Raw genomic sequence first — 18653 nt, forward strand, 5'->3', positions numbered from 1 at the left:
GTTGGTAAATGTGTCTGGTCCAATGTCTTTCCAGCAATTGACAATTGTCAATGGCATTATACATGCCACTTTCGACAGTGCATGTCAAGCTCTGAATTTATTGGAGAACGACTGACACTGGGATGTATGCATTAATAATGTGTGCAATATGTCACATCCAAATCAAATTTGTGCATTGTTTGCAATCATATAGACTGCCTGCTCTCCTTCATTTCCAACAGAATTATGGGAGAAATATAAATTGCACATGGCTGAAGATATTTTCTGTCGAATACGCAAGGAAAACTCAAATATGAACATGGATTTCACAGCAGAAATCTACAACGAAGCTTTGATAATGATTGAAGATTTGTGCTTAAAAATTGCGAACAAAGTTCTCAATCAATTGGGAATGCCGTCACCGAATCAATCTGCTGCTGCTTCCTTCGATGTAAAATTGCGTCGTGAACAAAATTACAACTCGGGTGATCATTTGTCATATGTGCAATCAAATATTCCTAAGCTAACACTTGAGCAAAAAGCCATTTATGATCAAATAATGCAAACTGTCAATAACGGGGTTGGAGAAATCTTCTTAGATGTGCCAGGAGGAACTGGTAAAATGTTCCTAATTACATTGATTCTGGCAGCAATTCGATTCCAAAATGTCATAGCCTTAGCTCTTGCGTCATCCAGAATAGCTGCAACATTGCTACCAGGTGGAAGAACTGCTCATTCTGCTTTGAAATTGTCATTGAACATGTAATTCATTGAAACTCCACGTGCAACATTTCCAAAGCATCCAGCATGGGAAAAGTATTGCAGAAATGCAAACTTATTGTTTGGGATGAATGCACAATGGCACACAAAAAATCACTCAAGGCTCTTGATCGATCATTGCAAGATTTGCATGGAAACATCAGACCATTTGGGAACACATTAATATTGCTTGCAGGAGATTTCAGGCAAACATTACCTGTAATTCCTTGATCCACACCAGCAGACGAAATAAATGATTGCCTGAAATACTCTACTTTGTGGTAACACACAAAGATGTTAAAATTAACTACAAATATGTGTGTCCAGCTGCAAAACGATCGATCAGCTGAGATATTCTCACATCAATTGCTGGAAATTGGGAATGGAATGGTGCCAGTTGATCTGACCTCAGAACAAATTTCATTGCCTTATAACTTCTGCAGTTTAGTGACGTCAAAAGAAGAATTGGTTGAAAAAGTATTTCCCAATATTCAAACCAATTATAAGAATCACGATTGGCTGAATGAACGAGCAATTCTTGCGGCCAAGAACAAAGACGTCTATGAACTTAACATTATTATTCAGTCTAACATTCAAAGCGAGGCAGTCAAGTCCATCAACACTATTGTGGAAGCAGATGAAGTGGTTAATTATCCAACAGAATTTTTGAATTCACTCGATCTGCCAGGAATGCCACCGCATGTATTGCAATTGAAAATCAGCATGCCAATTATCATGTTGTGAAATATCAACCAGCCAAAGCTTTGCAACAGCACATGGCTTGCAGTAAAATAATTAATGAGCAACGTTGTAGAAGCAACAATCTTGACAGGACCTTTCAAAGGTAAAGATGTCTTCATTCCTAGCATTCCTATGATTCCAACAAATATGCCATTTCAATTTAAGAGATTGCAATTCCCAATTCAATTGGCATTTGCAATTACCATCAACAAAGCTCAGAGCCAATCTTTAGAATTGTGCGGTTTAGATCTACACACAGATTGCTTCTCACATGGACAAATATACATTGTATGTTCTAGAGTCGGCAAACCAGACAATCTCTATATCTGCACAGATAATGGAACAACAAAAAACATTGTATACTCACAAGCACTGTGAAATTAAACATATTAGAAACATGCACTTTCTCTTTTCTTTCTGAGCCACAGCAACGAGTGGCTGGGTACAGCTAGTTAAGAAATAAAATTTGATAAAGAAAATATCTGAAGTAAGATAATATTCAGTGAAAATATAAAGAATTCTAAATGAAATAAGTATAATGATCTTTTCTGATATTAGAGCACAGCAGCCTTCATTGCCAATTTTGCCCCTATGCTATAATTTTTCTTTTTAATTACAATTACAAACAATATTCTTTCAATTTTCTATTATTTTAAAATTTATTTTCATGACTATTATATTTATTTTCAAGTTTTCTTTTTCTAATCTAGTTTATATATTTAGTCACTGATAGTTTTCCTTATTTAATATTTTGTTAAAGATTGATCCTAGATGCCTAACTGATCAATAAAAGTGATGCTATTATTTTATCTACAGCCAAATAGAATACCTTTTAGTAAGTGTAGCTCAGGGGAGACAGATTGCTAACACAGACTAGATTAATTAATTGTATATGTATACATTTAATTGCATTTTATGTAATTGATTTTATTGGGTTGATGCAAAAGTTTCTAGAGTTTTATAGTAGCAAGGTTGAGGCCAAAGTTTTAAATGCGAAAACGTGTATGTTGGATGTTCAGCGCCGCTTTCCTATAAGCCTAGAAGTTTGACAATGGCACTTGGAATGTCAAGCATGATTCCACTGACTTTCCAAACACCATTATTTTCTTGAAAAAACAAAAATAGTTTATTCAAGAAAGTAATTGCCATTACATTCAAGCACCTTCTTTCATTGATTGAGTAGGTCACTGATTCCTGCTGAATAAAACTCGGGTCATTTTGACTCAAAGAACTCTGCAAGTGCAATTTTCATCTCATCATCAGTGAACTGCTTTCCAACAAGACATGTTACATAGGGTGGAAGAGATGGCAGTTAAATAGTGCAATGTCTGGGCTACACAGAGTGTGTGGGAGAACCTCCCAGTCAAGATCAAGCAGATTCTGCTGGGTCAACTTTGGCACAGGTGATCTTGCATTGTCACAAAGAAAGTGCACAATTAAGGATCATCCTGGCTTTTTTATAACAATTGTCAATCTATCTGCAAAACACATTTTGTTCACCAAAATAGAAAGTTATTTGCCAGGTTACTTTTTCACTTACTATGATTTTTTGTACCAATCAGAAAAAAAATAAATAAATAAAAACAGTTTTTATGACTGAGTTTCTCAAGCAACTTTAGTTTTGTTTATTAACAGTAAAATTGCAACAGACCAAGACTGATTCATGTTCTATGATACAATACTCTTTTTCACCCAAGTGAATTTTTTTTGGTGGCCTGCTTTGTGGCTATTTGCCACTCCAATCGACAGATGAATAAAATTTTCAAAAGCTGCAAATTTTGCAACAGACAGCATGGCATCTGATAATGTTCATCTTTGTCCACTTAGTGCAGACAGCATCAGCCAAAGTATATATTGGGTTGTAGCTGATGTAATTCTAGTTTTTGGCATGGCCTGTGCTACTTGACAAGCCATAACATTTTGCACTTTAAGACAACATACAGACACCATTTTTCATCTCCTGTAATAATGATATCCAACAAAAACATCTGATGTAAAAAAATTGTGCCAAGTAAAAACTTATCATAATTTAGATGACAATCAAAATTTTTCTTAAGAGTTTTTCTTTGATAGTGATAAGCTTGGCACTTTGAAGCAAAATGTAGAAAAGTATAATACAGGTAAAAATCTTGTGGATACCACTTCAAAGCACCAAGCTTATCTTTACCAAAGAAAAACTTTTAAGAAAAATTTTGCCTGTTGTCTAAATTGTCGTAAGTTTTTACTTGGCATAAAGTTTTACATTCAGATGTTTTTATTTAGAAATCAATTGCTTTTAGCTTAATAATTGTATTATTACATCAAGACATAAGACAATGATGCACAATTTGGTCAATTTGGTGACCAAATGTGTTGCCAAGAACTAACCATAGATTATAGACTTGTAGACAACATTCTTGCCAAAGGATTGCACCTTACAGTGTTAAGATTCAGCAGCTTTTATACCAAATTGATAATTATAAACTCCACACTAGAAAGCATTAATAAAGTTGATATATATATATATATATATATATATATATAATATATATTTTTTTATTTAACACACATATATATATATATATATTTAATTTATTTATTGCTACCTAACTTGAAATTAATTCTAGATAAATCTGAATTAAATGAAATTTCATATAATTCAATATTTGTATATTCATATAAAATAAATTTACATTTTATAAATTTTTTATTTCATAAACAAAATCTATGTTGCAAATTCTTCAACATCTTATTTGCTGAGAAAAACTATATGTTACCATTATTATTTTTCATGAACGAACTTTTTCAAAAACATTGTTTTGAAAATGTTCAATTTATAATGGTAACATGTAGTTAACACTCAAGGATGACTTGTAAAACAGGTTGAAAACATTCATGAAAGATTAAAGTTTTCCCTCAGCAAATAATGTGTTGGAGAATTTGCTATTTTCATGCTGATATTGATTTTTGCTATTTCAAAATCTGTATTTGAAGATAGATAATTATGAATAAAGCCAATTGTCTCAACATAATAAATATAATGCCATAATCCATCAAATAGGTAATGTTGTTTCATAAAACTGATGAAACAAGAGAGTAATCTTATCTGATATTTGAGAGTATTTTGCTGATGAAGCTTCCAATGTCAGAGAGAGCAAAAGTATTTTAATAAATTTTGACTTAACACTGTTTCATCAATTTTATGAAATAATGTTTGAGGATTAGTGTATTAGGAAATTTTAAATATACCTGTCTTAATTTTCTCCCAATGCATGATGTATATATACATCATGCACTGGGACAATACATACTAGTTGTGTATGGTCTTTTATGGATGGAGAAAAGGGTGATGGCCATTCCGTGGATTGTTTTGATCTGAATATGAGAGTTAAAATACAATGTCTCCAGAAGGAAGATTTCAAATTGGATTAGAAACAAAAACGATGAAATAGATCAGTGGCAATTTGGAGAAATGTTTTCATTTATTCAAGAACTATTTTGGGAAAAGAACTCTCTTACAGCTCAAACTTAGCTTTTGTCTATTACTTCCTCTCTCCAACAACTGTCTCTTCCGAGTGTAGTCCTGCTGTTATTCGTGACTGTTTTTCTGCTTTTGTTAATTGGTTTAGAAGAGATCTATTTCTACATTCAATGCTTTTTAGTGCTTTAATTAACAACATTTTCTAGACACTTATTGATGAACTGCTGTAAATCTATTTTTAATTCAGATTCATTAATCTTTTTTAAAACTCTTTTTGCTTGTTGGCTCTAAGAGATATTTTCCCTTAATTATTGTGAGTTGAGTGGGACCTGAAATATCTGGGCAAAACCATCCATAATAATTTCTAAAGGTTTTTACTTGGACTTGAATTGATTATGTCAATTAATAATCTAATCAAAAACTTAAATAGATGAAATGAATCTATTTTCGTCTTCCTAAATTATCTCTGTTGAATTTCATTTCCAGATAAAATACAATCAACTTGCTGATAATTGCTTGAAACCAGAAGATAATGATAAACATAAAGGTACTATATAAAGAAAACTGAAGTTCAACAATTCCAAGTTCTAATTGCTAATTTGAATTTAAATAGATATACAGTAGAGCATCGATTATCCGACTTAATTGGGGACTGGGGTTGGTCAGATAACTGAAAAGTCGGATAACCGAAAAGTATGAAAAAATACATTATTAGTATAGTGCAGGGGTGGGCAAGCAAGAGTTCAGTGAGAGCCAGAATATAGGTTTTGCAAAATGCATGGGAGCCGCAGTTCTGTACTGTCGTGATAGATAGTATGGTAAGGCACACGATTTTATTATATAATATAAATATAATATAAAACAAATATTGAATTTTTTTAATAAACATATTTTCACAAAATTATTAAAAATAAAATTGTAAAAATAATAATAAAAAACAGAAATTAACACTTTCAGCAAGAGCCGCATGTAACTCAAAAAGAGCCGCATTTGCCCATGCCTGGTATAGTGTATTAGGCCTAGTTTAAATACTAGCCTCCCTTTCATGGTCAAGCCAGTGCTGCCAGCTAAAACATGTAAAAATTTAACAAAAATAATATTAAAGTAGCTAAGACATAACTAAATATTGTAGCACTACATCACTAGCAGACATTTGAATTTGCCGACTAGAACGCGGTCGGTTAACCAATAAGTCGGTTAATCGATGCTCTACTGTATTTATATACTAGCATTATTAAGCATAAATTTCAAAAATGTATGTGGTAAAATGCATTTTAAGAACATTATCAAAATGCCTATAAACTATGTGGGAAATATGAGGACATATTTCCCACATAGTTTATAGGCATTCTGATAATGTTCACTTTATACAAAAATGATTAGAATTAGTTTGATTTATTTGGTTATGCCCTTGCAACACATTGATGATCTGAGGGGAAATGCTTCACCAGATTGCACAATGACACCTATTTAGGTGTTACTAACATGAAGATACCCCAGAAAACTTCACATGGCAAGCCCATTAGCAATGCACAAACCCATAACCAACTACTAGTGTTTGGTGATTTTATCCATTTGGCCATTGGTGGTCATTTATTAAAATAAAGAAAGCACCCATCAGAAATGAAAATGCCAGAGTTGTTAGATGTGTAAAATCAAATACTGATAGTTTTCATGGTGTAACACTTTTGACTGGACACATGCAAGTGCTCTGTGCTACCCATTGCAGTAAAGATATAGTACATGTACTTTATGTTATATCACTATTGCAGTAATTAAGTGTATATAATACAGGAAATCCTCATTAATTCAAACCCTGATAATTCAAAATCCTGTTAGTTCGTAACTGTACTTTTGTCCCAACCAAAGATATAGAGATTAACATGTTAAGGAATTTGGTTAGTTTGAAATATGGCTACCTGAAAATTTGAAGTGAAAATTCTGCCCAAACTGATATGCCTATGTTAACTTGTTCAACCTGTCCTGTGTTATTCTCAACATATCTCAGGTTGTGACCTGCTGACTTTGACTGGTTGATCCAAGATATCTCGTTTCAGCATCGGAACATTTTTGAAACTAGATGTCGCTAGTTGCTATAATTTTTATATTAAAACTAACTTTTGAAATATAATTTTTTTTGTTCTTACACTTATTAATATATTTATTTTGTTTGTGCAAAATAAAAAAATAATTTTGGATGACACAATAGCCACAATTATTTTTTCAAAAATGTGTAATTTTCATTAGGCTTAACATCAACAAAAATTTAATATTTTTTTCATTTCCAGTATTTGTTTAAACCTTTTATGGAAATGTGATGTACCGGACAGGTCTGACCCATCACAAAAGACACGAAAAAAACAGTTAATTTAGAGAAAAATTATTTAGTTTAAAAAAACATAGGTAAAAGTCGTTTGTAGTCGACAACCCATTGTTTATATCAAACTGTGACACAGAAACCATAAATTGCAGAAGGAAGTTGTCCTATGATTGGTGGAAGATCGAATTCATCTTCAATTTTGACTTTTCTCGCACTCCAGGTAAGAGTCTCATTACGCTTAGTAATGAGGGACCAACCACTAGGGAAGCATGATTGAGGGAGTATAACCAATCAAAATGGACAAAATAAAGGACAAAGATTGATATAATCCCCGACAATCAAGAACACCTTGCACTCAGTTAATATTCCGAATAACCAAAACACTGTGTATCAATGCACAAAAAAAAAACAAAAAAAAAAAAAAAAAAAAAAAAAAACAGTTTCTTGTCTATTGTGCCAACCTGTAACCCGTGCCACTTCAGAGTTAGACAGTGTCCCTCGATGCCAAAAGATGAAGTGTCCCCGTATCTTACAGACTTGTTAACCCCACTGTCCCAGGGCCACCTTTGATCAACGATCAAAGAACTACATTGACACCCAGGATGTCCAAACAGCTGATTGTCCTAAAGCAAACTATTTTGTACATAGTGTATGTTTATTTTATGTTAAACTAAATGGTTTTTGTCAGATACTTGTCGTCTTCGTCTCTTCTGCCACCATGCACACACGAATGGACCCTAGACCATCACTGACGCACAATTAACTGATTGCCCCTGGAAGTCGGCTTCTTACAGAAACACAGCTTCTCTATCATCAAATGCCATGGCATACCATTGCACGACATGCAACGGAGAAAAATTTCAACATCAGATAGATCAATTAGATTGAAGTGCCTCCATGCTGTAAGAGAAAATTAGACCAAGAACAATTTTTATCTGGTTAATATGGCTTTGCTTTTAGTATAACACATTTTCGGGTGTCACCTTACCCATGGACTATCCCTTTTTTTCCTTATCTCATAAAATACGGCTAGTTTTTGGGATTGTAAGATTGGGTTACAAGTAGCAGATTGAGGTATTTGTAGGGCTCGACACTACTAGATTTGAGAGACTTACTCTTTTTGGGCCACTTTAAAAATAATTTGGGCTAAATTTCAAGGAATCTGCTTTACTTTTTTTATAAAAATGTATCTGGCAACCTATGAGGTTCAAATGAGAAACGTGCTATTTACCTTCATATTTATGTTATTATTATTATTATTTTTAATTAACAAAAACAGCATTCTTTGTACATATCCATATCCATTTGCTTAATAACATCACAGTTTGCTTAATTGCATCAGTTACATGGCATTTGGCATAAAGTATAGATATACATAAATCTCAGATAATTCTAAACTCGATAATTCAAAGTTGCGATTATTTTGTTCCTTTAATTTTGAACTAATGAGGATTTCCTTTATTTCATTTTTTAAAAATATTTTTGCTAATAGATGGTGCTACATGTAAAGCCAGAAAATTGGAAGTAGACAAAATTAATTGGTATATAAAAATTAAATCAAAATTTTGGGGCAGTATGTATGACATTACCTAAGTTAGAAGTATGTTAATATAACTGCAAAGTTTCATAACAATTGGTCAAATATCCTAGGAGTGCATAGCAAACAAACAAACATTTTCATTTATATATATATATGTATGTATGTATGTATGTATAAAAACTTCATTAGGATTTAATTTACATTCCATAGTCATTCTATAAATTTATTCCATAAGATGACATGTAAAAATCAGCAATAATAAAATAGCATGCTATTGCCATGCCATTGTGGATGATATTTTATCAACAGAAAAGTATTTAATGCAGCAGAAAAATTTTTCTTCTTATAAGAAGTAGGTCAAATGTTTTACAAAACAATATATAATAATTACAACATTTCAAAATCTTTTTTTAATGTATATAAAAAAACATTTGACACATTTCACTTACTTGAACAAAATGTCTTGTCTAACAAAAAAAGAAAGCTTTTGGTGCTATATAAATGCTGTTTTAAACATTTTCAATATTTTAAAATATCATCTTCAGGAAAAATATTGTATCTCTGAAGACTCTTTTCAGTTAATTTAAGATAAAAGATCATGTCTTAAGATAATTATCTATTTAAAGAAAGATCTTGAAGTGTGTAGAATTAAACAAATAAGATCAGATCAGTATCTTTTATAACTGATGTATATTATAATTTTCTAAAAAACTTAAAATATAAAAAACATCATTACTTATATTAATAAGTTACAAATGCAAGTATTAATTAAAATAAAAATTTATTTAGAGTCAGCTTTAATTTGATACAGATAACTGTTCATTGCTAAATATTTTATATATAATTTCATTTATTTTTATTTCTTAGTTATTTTGAATTTGTTTCCATAAATTTTAAAGCTGACTCAACTTCTTAATAATGAAAAAATTATATAAATACCTGTTATCCACTTTAACTTTGAGTTCTTCTAATTTTTTTTCTAATATCTGTGAAAGAAAAATTACATTTTAAACTTAATATATTGTAGTATCTCAAGTAACGTAATACATAACATAATTAAACATAAAATAAAAATTAAAAAAATATCTGCAACAATTTTTTAAAATTACAAAAAATAAAAATAAAAATACCATATTTAAAATTACAGTTGACTCCTCATAAGTCGACACCCGGATAACTCATCACTTGTCGGTTACGTAGTCAATTTTTTGTGGTCCCGGCTGACTCACATAGGCATTAATGTTATTAACTTTAAAAAACTCGGTTTACTCGACATCGTTTAACTCGTCACCACTGATAAATCAACATACTTTTTCTGTTTCACACTTTTTAGATGTCTGATAAGTCGACTCCCCCTGAAAAATGAGCTCACACCATACAGCTTATTGTACGGTGTGAACTCATTTTTTCAGGAGGAGAGTCGACTTATCAGACATCTAAAAAGTGTGAAACAGAAAAAGTATGTTGATTTATCAATGGTGACGAGTTAAACGATGTCGAGTAAACCGAGTTTTTTAAAGTTAATAACATTAATGCCTATGTGAGTCAGCCGGGACCACAGAAAATTGACTAATTAACCTACGGTGTCAAGTTATCAGGTGTCGACTTATACGGAGTTGATTGTAAATATAATGCACAGTTATAATCCGCATTTATAATCCATGTTTATCATCAATCATTGTATTACTGTAGAATTATTAGTATGAAAATTTCTCAAAACAGATTTTAGATATTTTAGAAAGTGATCAATAACAGATAAATCCTTATATCATAAAAATTTAAAATTTTTTCTATTATATAGTATGATATCATACCTTCAAAATAAGTTAATATACCACTCTCTTCTGATGAACTTAAAACTATAACCAATAAATTAAAACTCCAATCATTCAAATTGGAAAAATTATAAAAACTTGGCCCATTAAAAATGCATAGTATAAATATAAACAGCTAATGGGTTAAGGCAATCATTAGTGTTTAGAGTGACCAAAATGTAAGGATCATATTTACTAAACGATTTTATTGCTAAAATGTATTTTTAATTTTAAACATTACTAATTTATACATAAAATTTAAAAATTACAATTGCCAGCTATATACAGGGTGATTCAAAAGTAACAGAAATTTAAAAAAATTAATAACTCACAATCTATTTACAGTAAGATGATGTGGTTTTCACAGAAATGCTTAGAAAGAAATGGGATTTTTTTGTGTAAAAAAATTTTTAGTACCAAAATAGTTACATTTCTTGCTATAGATGGCACTCCATAAGATTACATAATTTGTGTAGTTGTTATTAGAGCTTACACTAAGAACATTTTTATTTTTTTATTCTTGTTTTAACAAATTTACAAATTCTACAGCACCATCTATGGTAGGAAATGTAACTATTTTGGTACTAAAATTTTTATTACACCTAAAAAAATCCTGTTTTTTTTCTAAGCATTTCTGTGAAAACTGCATTACATTACTGTAAATAGTTTGTGCGTTATTAATTTTTTAAAATTTCTGTGACTTTTGGATCACCCTGTATACACTCAGTGGAAAAATATATATTTTCATATTAAAACTACAAGTGTACTATACTACACTTACTATACTAGTATAGTATAGTACATAGTATAGTGTACTATACTATGTACTATACTACATATTAATTCTGATGCAAGAATGTCATAACTATATGAATCAGTTCATACTACCCAACAATTTTTTTTATATCTCTAGCATTAAAATAGGTGATTTCTAAAGATATCCTTTTGATTTGAAAAAAATCTTCAAATTTTTCCTATCACACAAGGAACAAAAGATAGAGACGTCTTTTTATGATGATACAAATACAGAATAGCATTTGAATATAGCACATGTACAGTACCTGTGAAAATCATTCTAATACTAGAAATTCTCCATCAAGTGTGACAGAATACTTCTTATGAGAAAATAGAGATTGCAGAATTGAGAAGAGCTTTGATGTTATGATGCCGTTTCTTCTGCCCTTGACCAAACAATTCTTACTTGATGTTGCTCAAGTCAAACTTCACTGCCTTCAGGAATCTCAGTTGTTCTTATTCTTTTAAATCTTATTTACCTGACCAATTTTACTCTTATGCTTTCCCTAGGCATTTTCCCCTGACAAAATAGCAAATCTTTTTAATTCCATGTTGATAAAACAAAGATGAATTGTATATATGTTAATTAGATGAATGAGTGATATAACTTCATCACACAAAAAAACCTTTAAAATCCAGTAATGCGTGTTTATACAAAAACTAACGTTTTCAACCCCATCGGGGTTTTCCTCAGGCAAAGATCATAAGAGATTTCAAATACAAGTGGAATGGAACAAAAAACCAAAGTGAATGTTATTCAAATTTAGAATTGTAAAATTAAAATAGAAAATGGAACATTATGCTTATGTCAAGATGACGATTATGCATGTGTAATATCAAGTTTGCAAAACGGTGAATATAAATTGAAATAAATTGATGCGAAGTCATTTGGGTGTGCACTCTCTCATAACAAAATTTGTGTGAGATGTTGGTTGCAGTCTTAGAGTTGATGCAATCCCACCTTATATATTTCAAGAGTCTCCAAGGTTCTGAGCTGGTCAGTACGGTGTGAGAGTCTGATTAGACGGGCATTTTGCAGATCCGCTGCGATTCCCGGTTCTGTGGCAAAAGTCACAAGAGTGGTAGTGTGTTTTTTTTTTTTATTGTCAATGTCATACCCGAAGGCGTTGATGGAGAGAGCGTTTGGTTGAGCCCACATAGACCAAACTGCTATTAAATCTATTATCCCAAAGCGGGACCGCATAAACCCCCGGTGCATGTTTCATGTCTAATCTGTCCTTTCCGTTACGGAGTAAGCTGTATACTTGGCCTCTTATAAGCTATCTTATTTTTGGTGATGGATGAAATTTCTCTGTATATCACATCGAGATGGTGGTTGTACCCTACAATTTTTCTTGCACTATTATTATCCACGAATTCCACCATAGCGATTGGATTGTTACGTGTATTTCCCTGTGTGTAGGTACGAGCTATGTTGTACACTATGTTCCTAGTGTACAACATAGCTTCAAATATTACAACTTAGAATTTTCCAGATTTTGTTAATATGAAAGATAGAAATTGATACAAATGTATATGTGATTTTATTTTGTTAACATATTCACAATATCCACAATAAAATGAAATGCCACTTAGTTGGACTACATTTTTATCTTTGGTGTATAGTTATCCATCTTTATAATAGATAATATTATATATATTTTTATATCATACGATACATATAGTATTTTTCTCATGGGTACCATTATTGAAGCATTAGCACTACTTTTGATGATACAAATGATGTATGAAGTTCACATATACCAAATGCACTTATGTTAATATAAAAATAAATTTTATTACACTTTAAATGAATTACTGAAATGAAATCAAGCAAAAAAATTACAGGAAAACTGGAACTGAAACAACTATTTTTAAAAAAGTAAAATTTCTTCTCTTAAATTAAAAATTTATTTTTAAGATAAAAATAACTTCTTTAGAATACTTAAAAAATAATGAGGTAAAATGGAGAAATAAAACTGAGTCAATTTTTTTTTTCATCTTTTTTTTTTTGACTTTACTAGAGCAGAAAATATTGCCTCTTAAACTGCTGCATACCTATCATTTGCTGTTCATGGCACATATGTTCCAAACATTTGCAATGTTTATTCCATGATCAAGTTCAAAAACACTTCTGTTAGTGTCAGCCACAGGTGGAAACCAGAAAAGTTTAAAGAATGTAATAATTAACTGTTGTGTATCATCTATGAATAAACAAAGTCATCATTATAATCTAATTCACCATAAATAATATCAGTACTCTAAAAACAATCATAAATACTTCAAATCTAACACAGTATTTACTGTATATGTCTCAGGAAGAAGAATGAAAAATTCTTTATGTTGGAAACATGTTAATATCAAGTTCAAAATGTAGTTATAATAATTATTATAAATCTATTTTTAACAGTATAAAGAAGTATTGCTTTAAATAAATTTGAGAAACAAAATTTTTCTAACATTATTTACTTCATTGATTCTAAAAAAAATTGTGAAATAGTAATCAATATATATTATAAGTGTACAATGTGCATGCCACTAAAACTCAAAAACGAGTCCCAGTACGATCAAGGAAGTTATATGGTGTGGTAGCCCTCTATCCCCCATCCATGAAGATGATTCCCGTTTTTACCTGAAGGGTGTGCTGTTGAAGATATAAGGGCTGAAAGTTTCACCCTCTAGAAATTTTCCACTGACCAGTTTTCCAGTAGTCCCAAGCATTGGGAAGAATGCCAACACTTAGGACTACTGGAAAATGACAACCACTGGGAATTAACAGTACAAGAAGCCTCAATCACAGCCTCAGCTGAACAAATCAGAGAATTTATTCGCCAAAATTCTAACAACATGGAACCCATCAAATCCAAAACAGCTATGGGACTCCTTCAAAGGGAGTATGAGTGATGACATACTGTACCAAATCCAACAAGCTCATCTAGAACTGGCTATCAAATTCAATGACGACATCTTCAATGAAACACTCATTCGCCTAGAAGATAAATGTTTAGCAATAAAAAACCAGACCTTAGTACAACTTGGGATGCCAGCACCACGAAAAGATGCTTTCAGTGTGCTAAACTTCAAAATTACAAAGGAAAAAAGCTACAAAATCAACGAACTACTTCAATACATTGCTCACAACAAACCACTCCTCAATGACAATCAAAAATAATTTATAATGTTATCATAGACCGGATCAACAACAACACTGGTGGAATTATTTACTTGGACGATCCAGGCGGCACTGGGAAAACATTTCTAATAAATCTATTGCTGGCAGAAATACGTGCTAAACAACACATTGCACTTGCACTGGCATCATCTGGCATTGCAGCCACACTTATGGAAGGAGGACGAACTGCCCATTTGGCCCTACAACTACTGTTGAATATAGCCGAAGAACAATTCCCGGTATGTAAAATCTCAAGAGGATCTGGACGGGGTGAACTTCTAAAACAAACTAAAATTATCTTCTGGGACAAATGCACAATGGCGCATAAAAAAAATCACTCAAAGCCATTGACAGAACATTAAAGGACTTGAGAGGAAACTCAGAAGTGATGGGAGGATACTCATACTCTGAAGAGATTTTCGACAAACACTTCCAGTTATCCCAAATTCAACACCAGCAGACAAGATCAATGCATGCTTAAAAAAATCACATCTCTGGCCACACATTCAAATACTGCAACTAACAAAAAATATGAGAGTTGAACTCTCGGAAGATGAAACAACAGCACATTTTGCTCAAAAACTTTTACAAATAGGCACATATCCCACTGACCAGACGACCGGCCTCATTGAACTCAACAGTGATTTTTGCAACCTAGCCACTACTGAAAATGAACTCGTCAACCAAATTTATCCAAACATTGTTCACAGCTATACCAATACGGAATGGCTATTTCAAAGGGCAATTTTGGCAACTAAAAATAATATTGTCAACGATATCAACTTTAATATTCAAAAGAAAATTCCCAGTGAGGAGAGAATATACAAATTGATTGACACGATGGTAAACTTTGAAGAAAGTGTCAACTTCCCTACAGAATTTCTAAACTGTTTGCAAGTACCAGGAATGCCATTACACTGTCTTTGACTGAAAATTGGATCTCTGATCATATTACTCAGAAATCTGAACTCACCAAAACTATGTAATGGAACAAGGATAATCGTCAAACAGCTATCGAATAACATCATCAAAGCCGAACTTACGACTGGAAAGGACAAAGGACACAGAGTATTTACCCCCAGAATACCACTGATCTCTACTGAACTGCCATTCCAACTTAAAAGACTGCAATTTCCAATCAAATTAGCCTATACTTTTATAATTGACAAAGTGCAAGGATACACTTTAAAACATTGCGGCATCAACCTCAAAGACTCCTGCTTCTCTCACGATCAACTATACATAGCTTGCTCTCGAGTAGGAAATTCGAAAAATTTGTACATATATACCCCGGATAACAAAATGAAAAATGTTGTTTATAAACAAGTATTGTAAATAGTTAAAATATGTTTTCATTAAAATTTTTTTACCTCTTATATTTTAAAGTTTATCCTTTTATTCCAACTACCACATAATCTCATATCAACTTCCTGAGCGAAGCCAGGTACCCCAACTAGTATGTGTATGTATATACAGGGAAGGCCAGCGAAAACGAAACGGCAGAGTGTTCGGGTTCGTCCAAGCAAATCGGTCGGACAGGTCGATTTTATTCTCGAGGGGACATCTTTTGCAATAAAGTTTTTGTGATTCTGAATACAACAGACAACAAAAAAGTTTAAAAACTCATTTATTATGTATTAACTAAACAAACATTTATTTCGAAAAAATTGTTTGTTTAGTTAATATTCAGATTCGCAAAAAACTTTATTGCAAAAGATGTCCCTTCGAGAATAAAATCGACCTGTCCGAGCGATTTGCTTGGACGAACACGAACACTCTGCCGTTTCATTTTCGCTGGCCCACCCTGTATATATATATACATTATATATATATATATACACACACACACACATACTAGTTGGGGTACCTACATATATATTTTACAAAACATTTGTTGGAAAAATTTTTTTTTAGGTACCTAATTATTATTATAATTTCTTAATAAAGATTTAAAAAATCTGCATACATAAAATGTTTAGGTTGCAAGTAATAGATGAGGAATGTTTAGGTTAATGAATTATAACAAAGCAGATTTTTAACTTTATTAAAACAGTAGCTTAAAAATTGAATAATACTCAAAAATAATCGCTATTAAATAACGATAGCAATTTCTGTAAATGATTCATCCGAAATTATTAAAATATCCTAAATTTTTATTTTTACACAAAAAATTTTCATGCCCCATAGTTAATTAACTAAATAAAAAATTTTTGCTTTGATTAAGTATAATCAGGGGTGGATCTAGGTTTTTCGGAGCCTAAGGCTTATCGAAGTCCAATGGGGCACCATTCTTTGTTAGATTAAGAATCTTTAAATTGAGGTTTAAAATTCATTTTTAATAACATCAAAATCAGAGTTGAAATATATTTATTTATCAAAATGGTGTTGAATGACAAACTTTATATCTTATATAAAAAAAACAAAAGAAGTAAAGAAATATTTACATGGATTAATTACTGACCAATTATGTTACATTAATTACAATACAACAAATAATACTATAAATTATCAGTATTTTTATATTATTAATATTAACTATTTATTACTATACATTAAGTACTCATTGTTAATGAAAAAGTATTAAAAATTTGTGATAATTCTATTTTTGTGGGCCCAGGCTTAAGCCCTATTAGTTCCTATGTAGATCCACCCCTGAGTATAACCACAACACACACACAATTATATACATACATACATACATACATGTAAACACTACTATTATATATTTTAAGTAAATAAAGGCTAAATAAATCATCACCAATTTAAAACTATTGTCAAATTATTCTATCCAAATACTTATAAATTTTATTTTATAATTCCAGTTAAAATGTAACTAATATTGAAGTTTTTAAGGCAGTTAAATAATAGTTGGCATTACAAAATTAATTGCCTTAATGACAGTTATTTAACCAAAACAAAGTCGACATTTAAAATAGTTAATCATAATAACAATTGACCTGTTACAGTAATTAAATATTTTGATTCCTTTTAATGCGGTCAAGAATCTCAAAAAATAATATCTACACATTCAAATCCCGCTAAAATTTCAACGTGTGCCTTAATAACAATAATTTCTCGTAAAAATTGAATTTTTGATGCGAAAACGACGCAGAGAAAAATATTTAGTTGGGCTAAAAAAACTGGTCATTCAATCTCAACCCATAAAACGAAGGGAAGTAGACGATTTCGACTTTTTATCAGTTAACAAGCTTAAATAATATATTTAAAAATTTCCAGAACATTTTATGGTACATTCTATATCGATAATTACGAATACGAGCTTACTCCATTTTCGATCATCTCCTCCCAACTATCGCAAACATCGTCACAAGAATCTTCCTCCGCCATCTTCGACTCTACTCAATATTCATGACTAGTCGCGACATCTTTTGAATTCCTTTGAAATTCTTTACTTCCATTTTTTTTTTTTTTTTTAAAGCGAGGTTTCCTTCTGAAATGTTCATAACATCTCTTATATTTTCCTATTTTTAAAAATTTATAATAATTTTATTAAAGTAATGTAACTTTTCGGGTTTGATTTAGTCGAATTTTTCCCCCCTCTTCCGTGCGGCATTGAGGGAGGTCTTTCTTTGCGGGAGAGAAACGGAACTTCATCTAGATGATAATCGAATCCAGCACCTCTCTATGGTCTAGAAATATCCCGTTCAGTCATATGGCGGCTTGCTAACTGTACCACGTGAGTCACAAACTGGTAATATTAGAATATAGCCCGTTTTCGTGATTAAATCGTTAACTTGACTGACAAGGGAGGTTTATGCAATGCGAGACTATAAACCGGATTAAACTTGGCAGATAAATACGCTTCAACAAATTAAAAAGTTAAATTTAATTTACATAATGTATATGGGCTACCGAGATACAGGTCTTTATCTGTTAATAAATGGCGATTAATGGATTACTTTTCTCATTTGCAATATAATAAGCAGCAGGAAGTAAGGTTAATGATAATTTTAAAGTTCGCACAACATTATATATTATAAATCAAATAACTCGGAAAGATCTCTTTTCGGTTATTTCTAATGAAAAAATAGCACTGGAGGCAATACATATAT

At 31.5% G+C, this 18653-nt stretch overlaps 1 protein-coding gene across 1 annotated transcript in view; it reads right to left on the reverse strand.

Moving 5' to 3' along the window:
• LOC136987409 (SUZ RNA-binding domain-containing) overlaps positions 1–17990 on the reverse strand; it is a 37380-nt gene extending 19390 nt beyond the window's left edge. Inside the window, exons 1-2 of the mRNA XM_067285147.1 lie at positions 17866–17990; positions 9739–9785 (exon numbers count right to left, since the gene is read on the reverse strand). Coding sequence (XP_067141248.1) covers positions 9739–9785; positions 17866–17928 — 110 coding nt within the window. The 5' untranslated portion in view covers positions 17929–17990. The remainder of the gene's footprint in view (positions 1–9738; positions 9786–17865) is intronic.
• Between the last annotated feature and the right edge of the window lie 663 nt (positions 17991–18653).

Source organism: Centruroides vittatus, unplaced genomic scaffold (genome assembly GCF_030686945.1).
Source record: "Centruroides vittatus isolate TY-2023 unplaced genomic scaffold, ASM3068694v2 contig_1218, whole genome shotgun sequence".
Lineage (NCBI taxonomy): Eukaryota > Metazoa > Arthropoda > Arachnida > Scorpiones > Buthidae > Centruroides > Centruroides vittatus.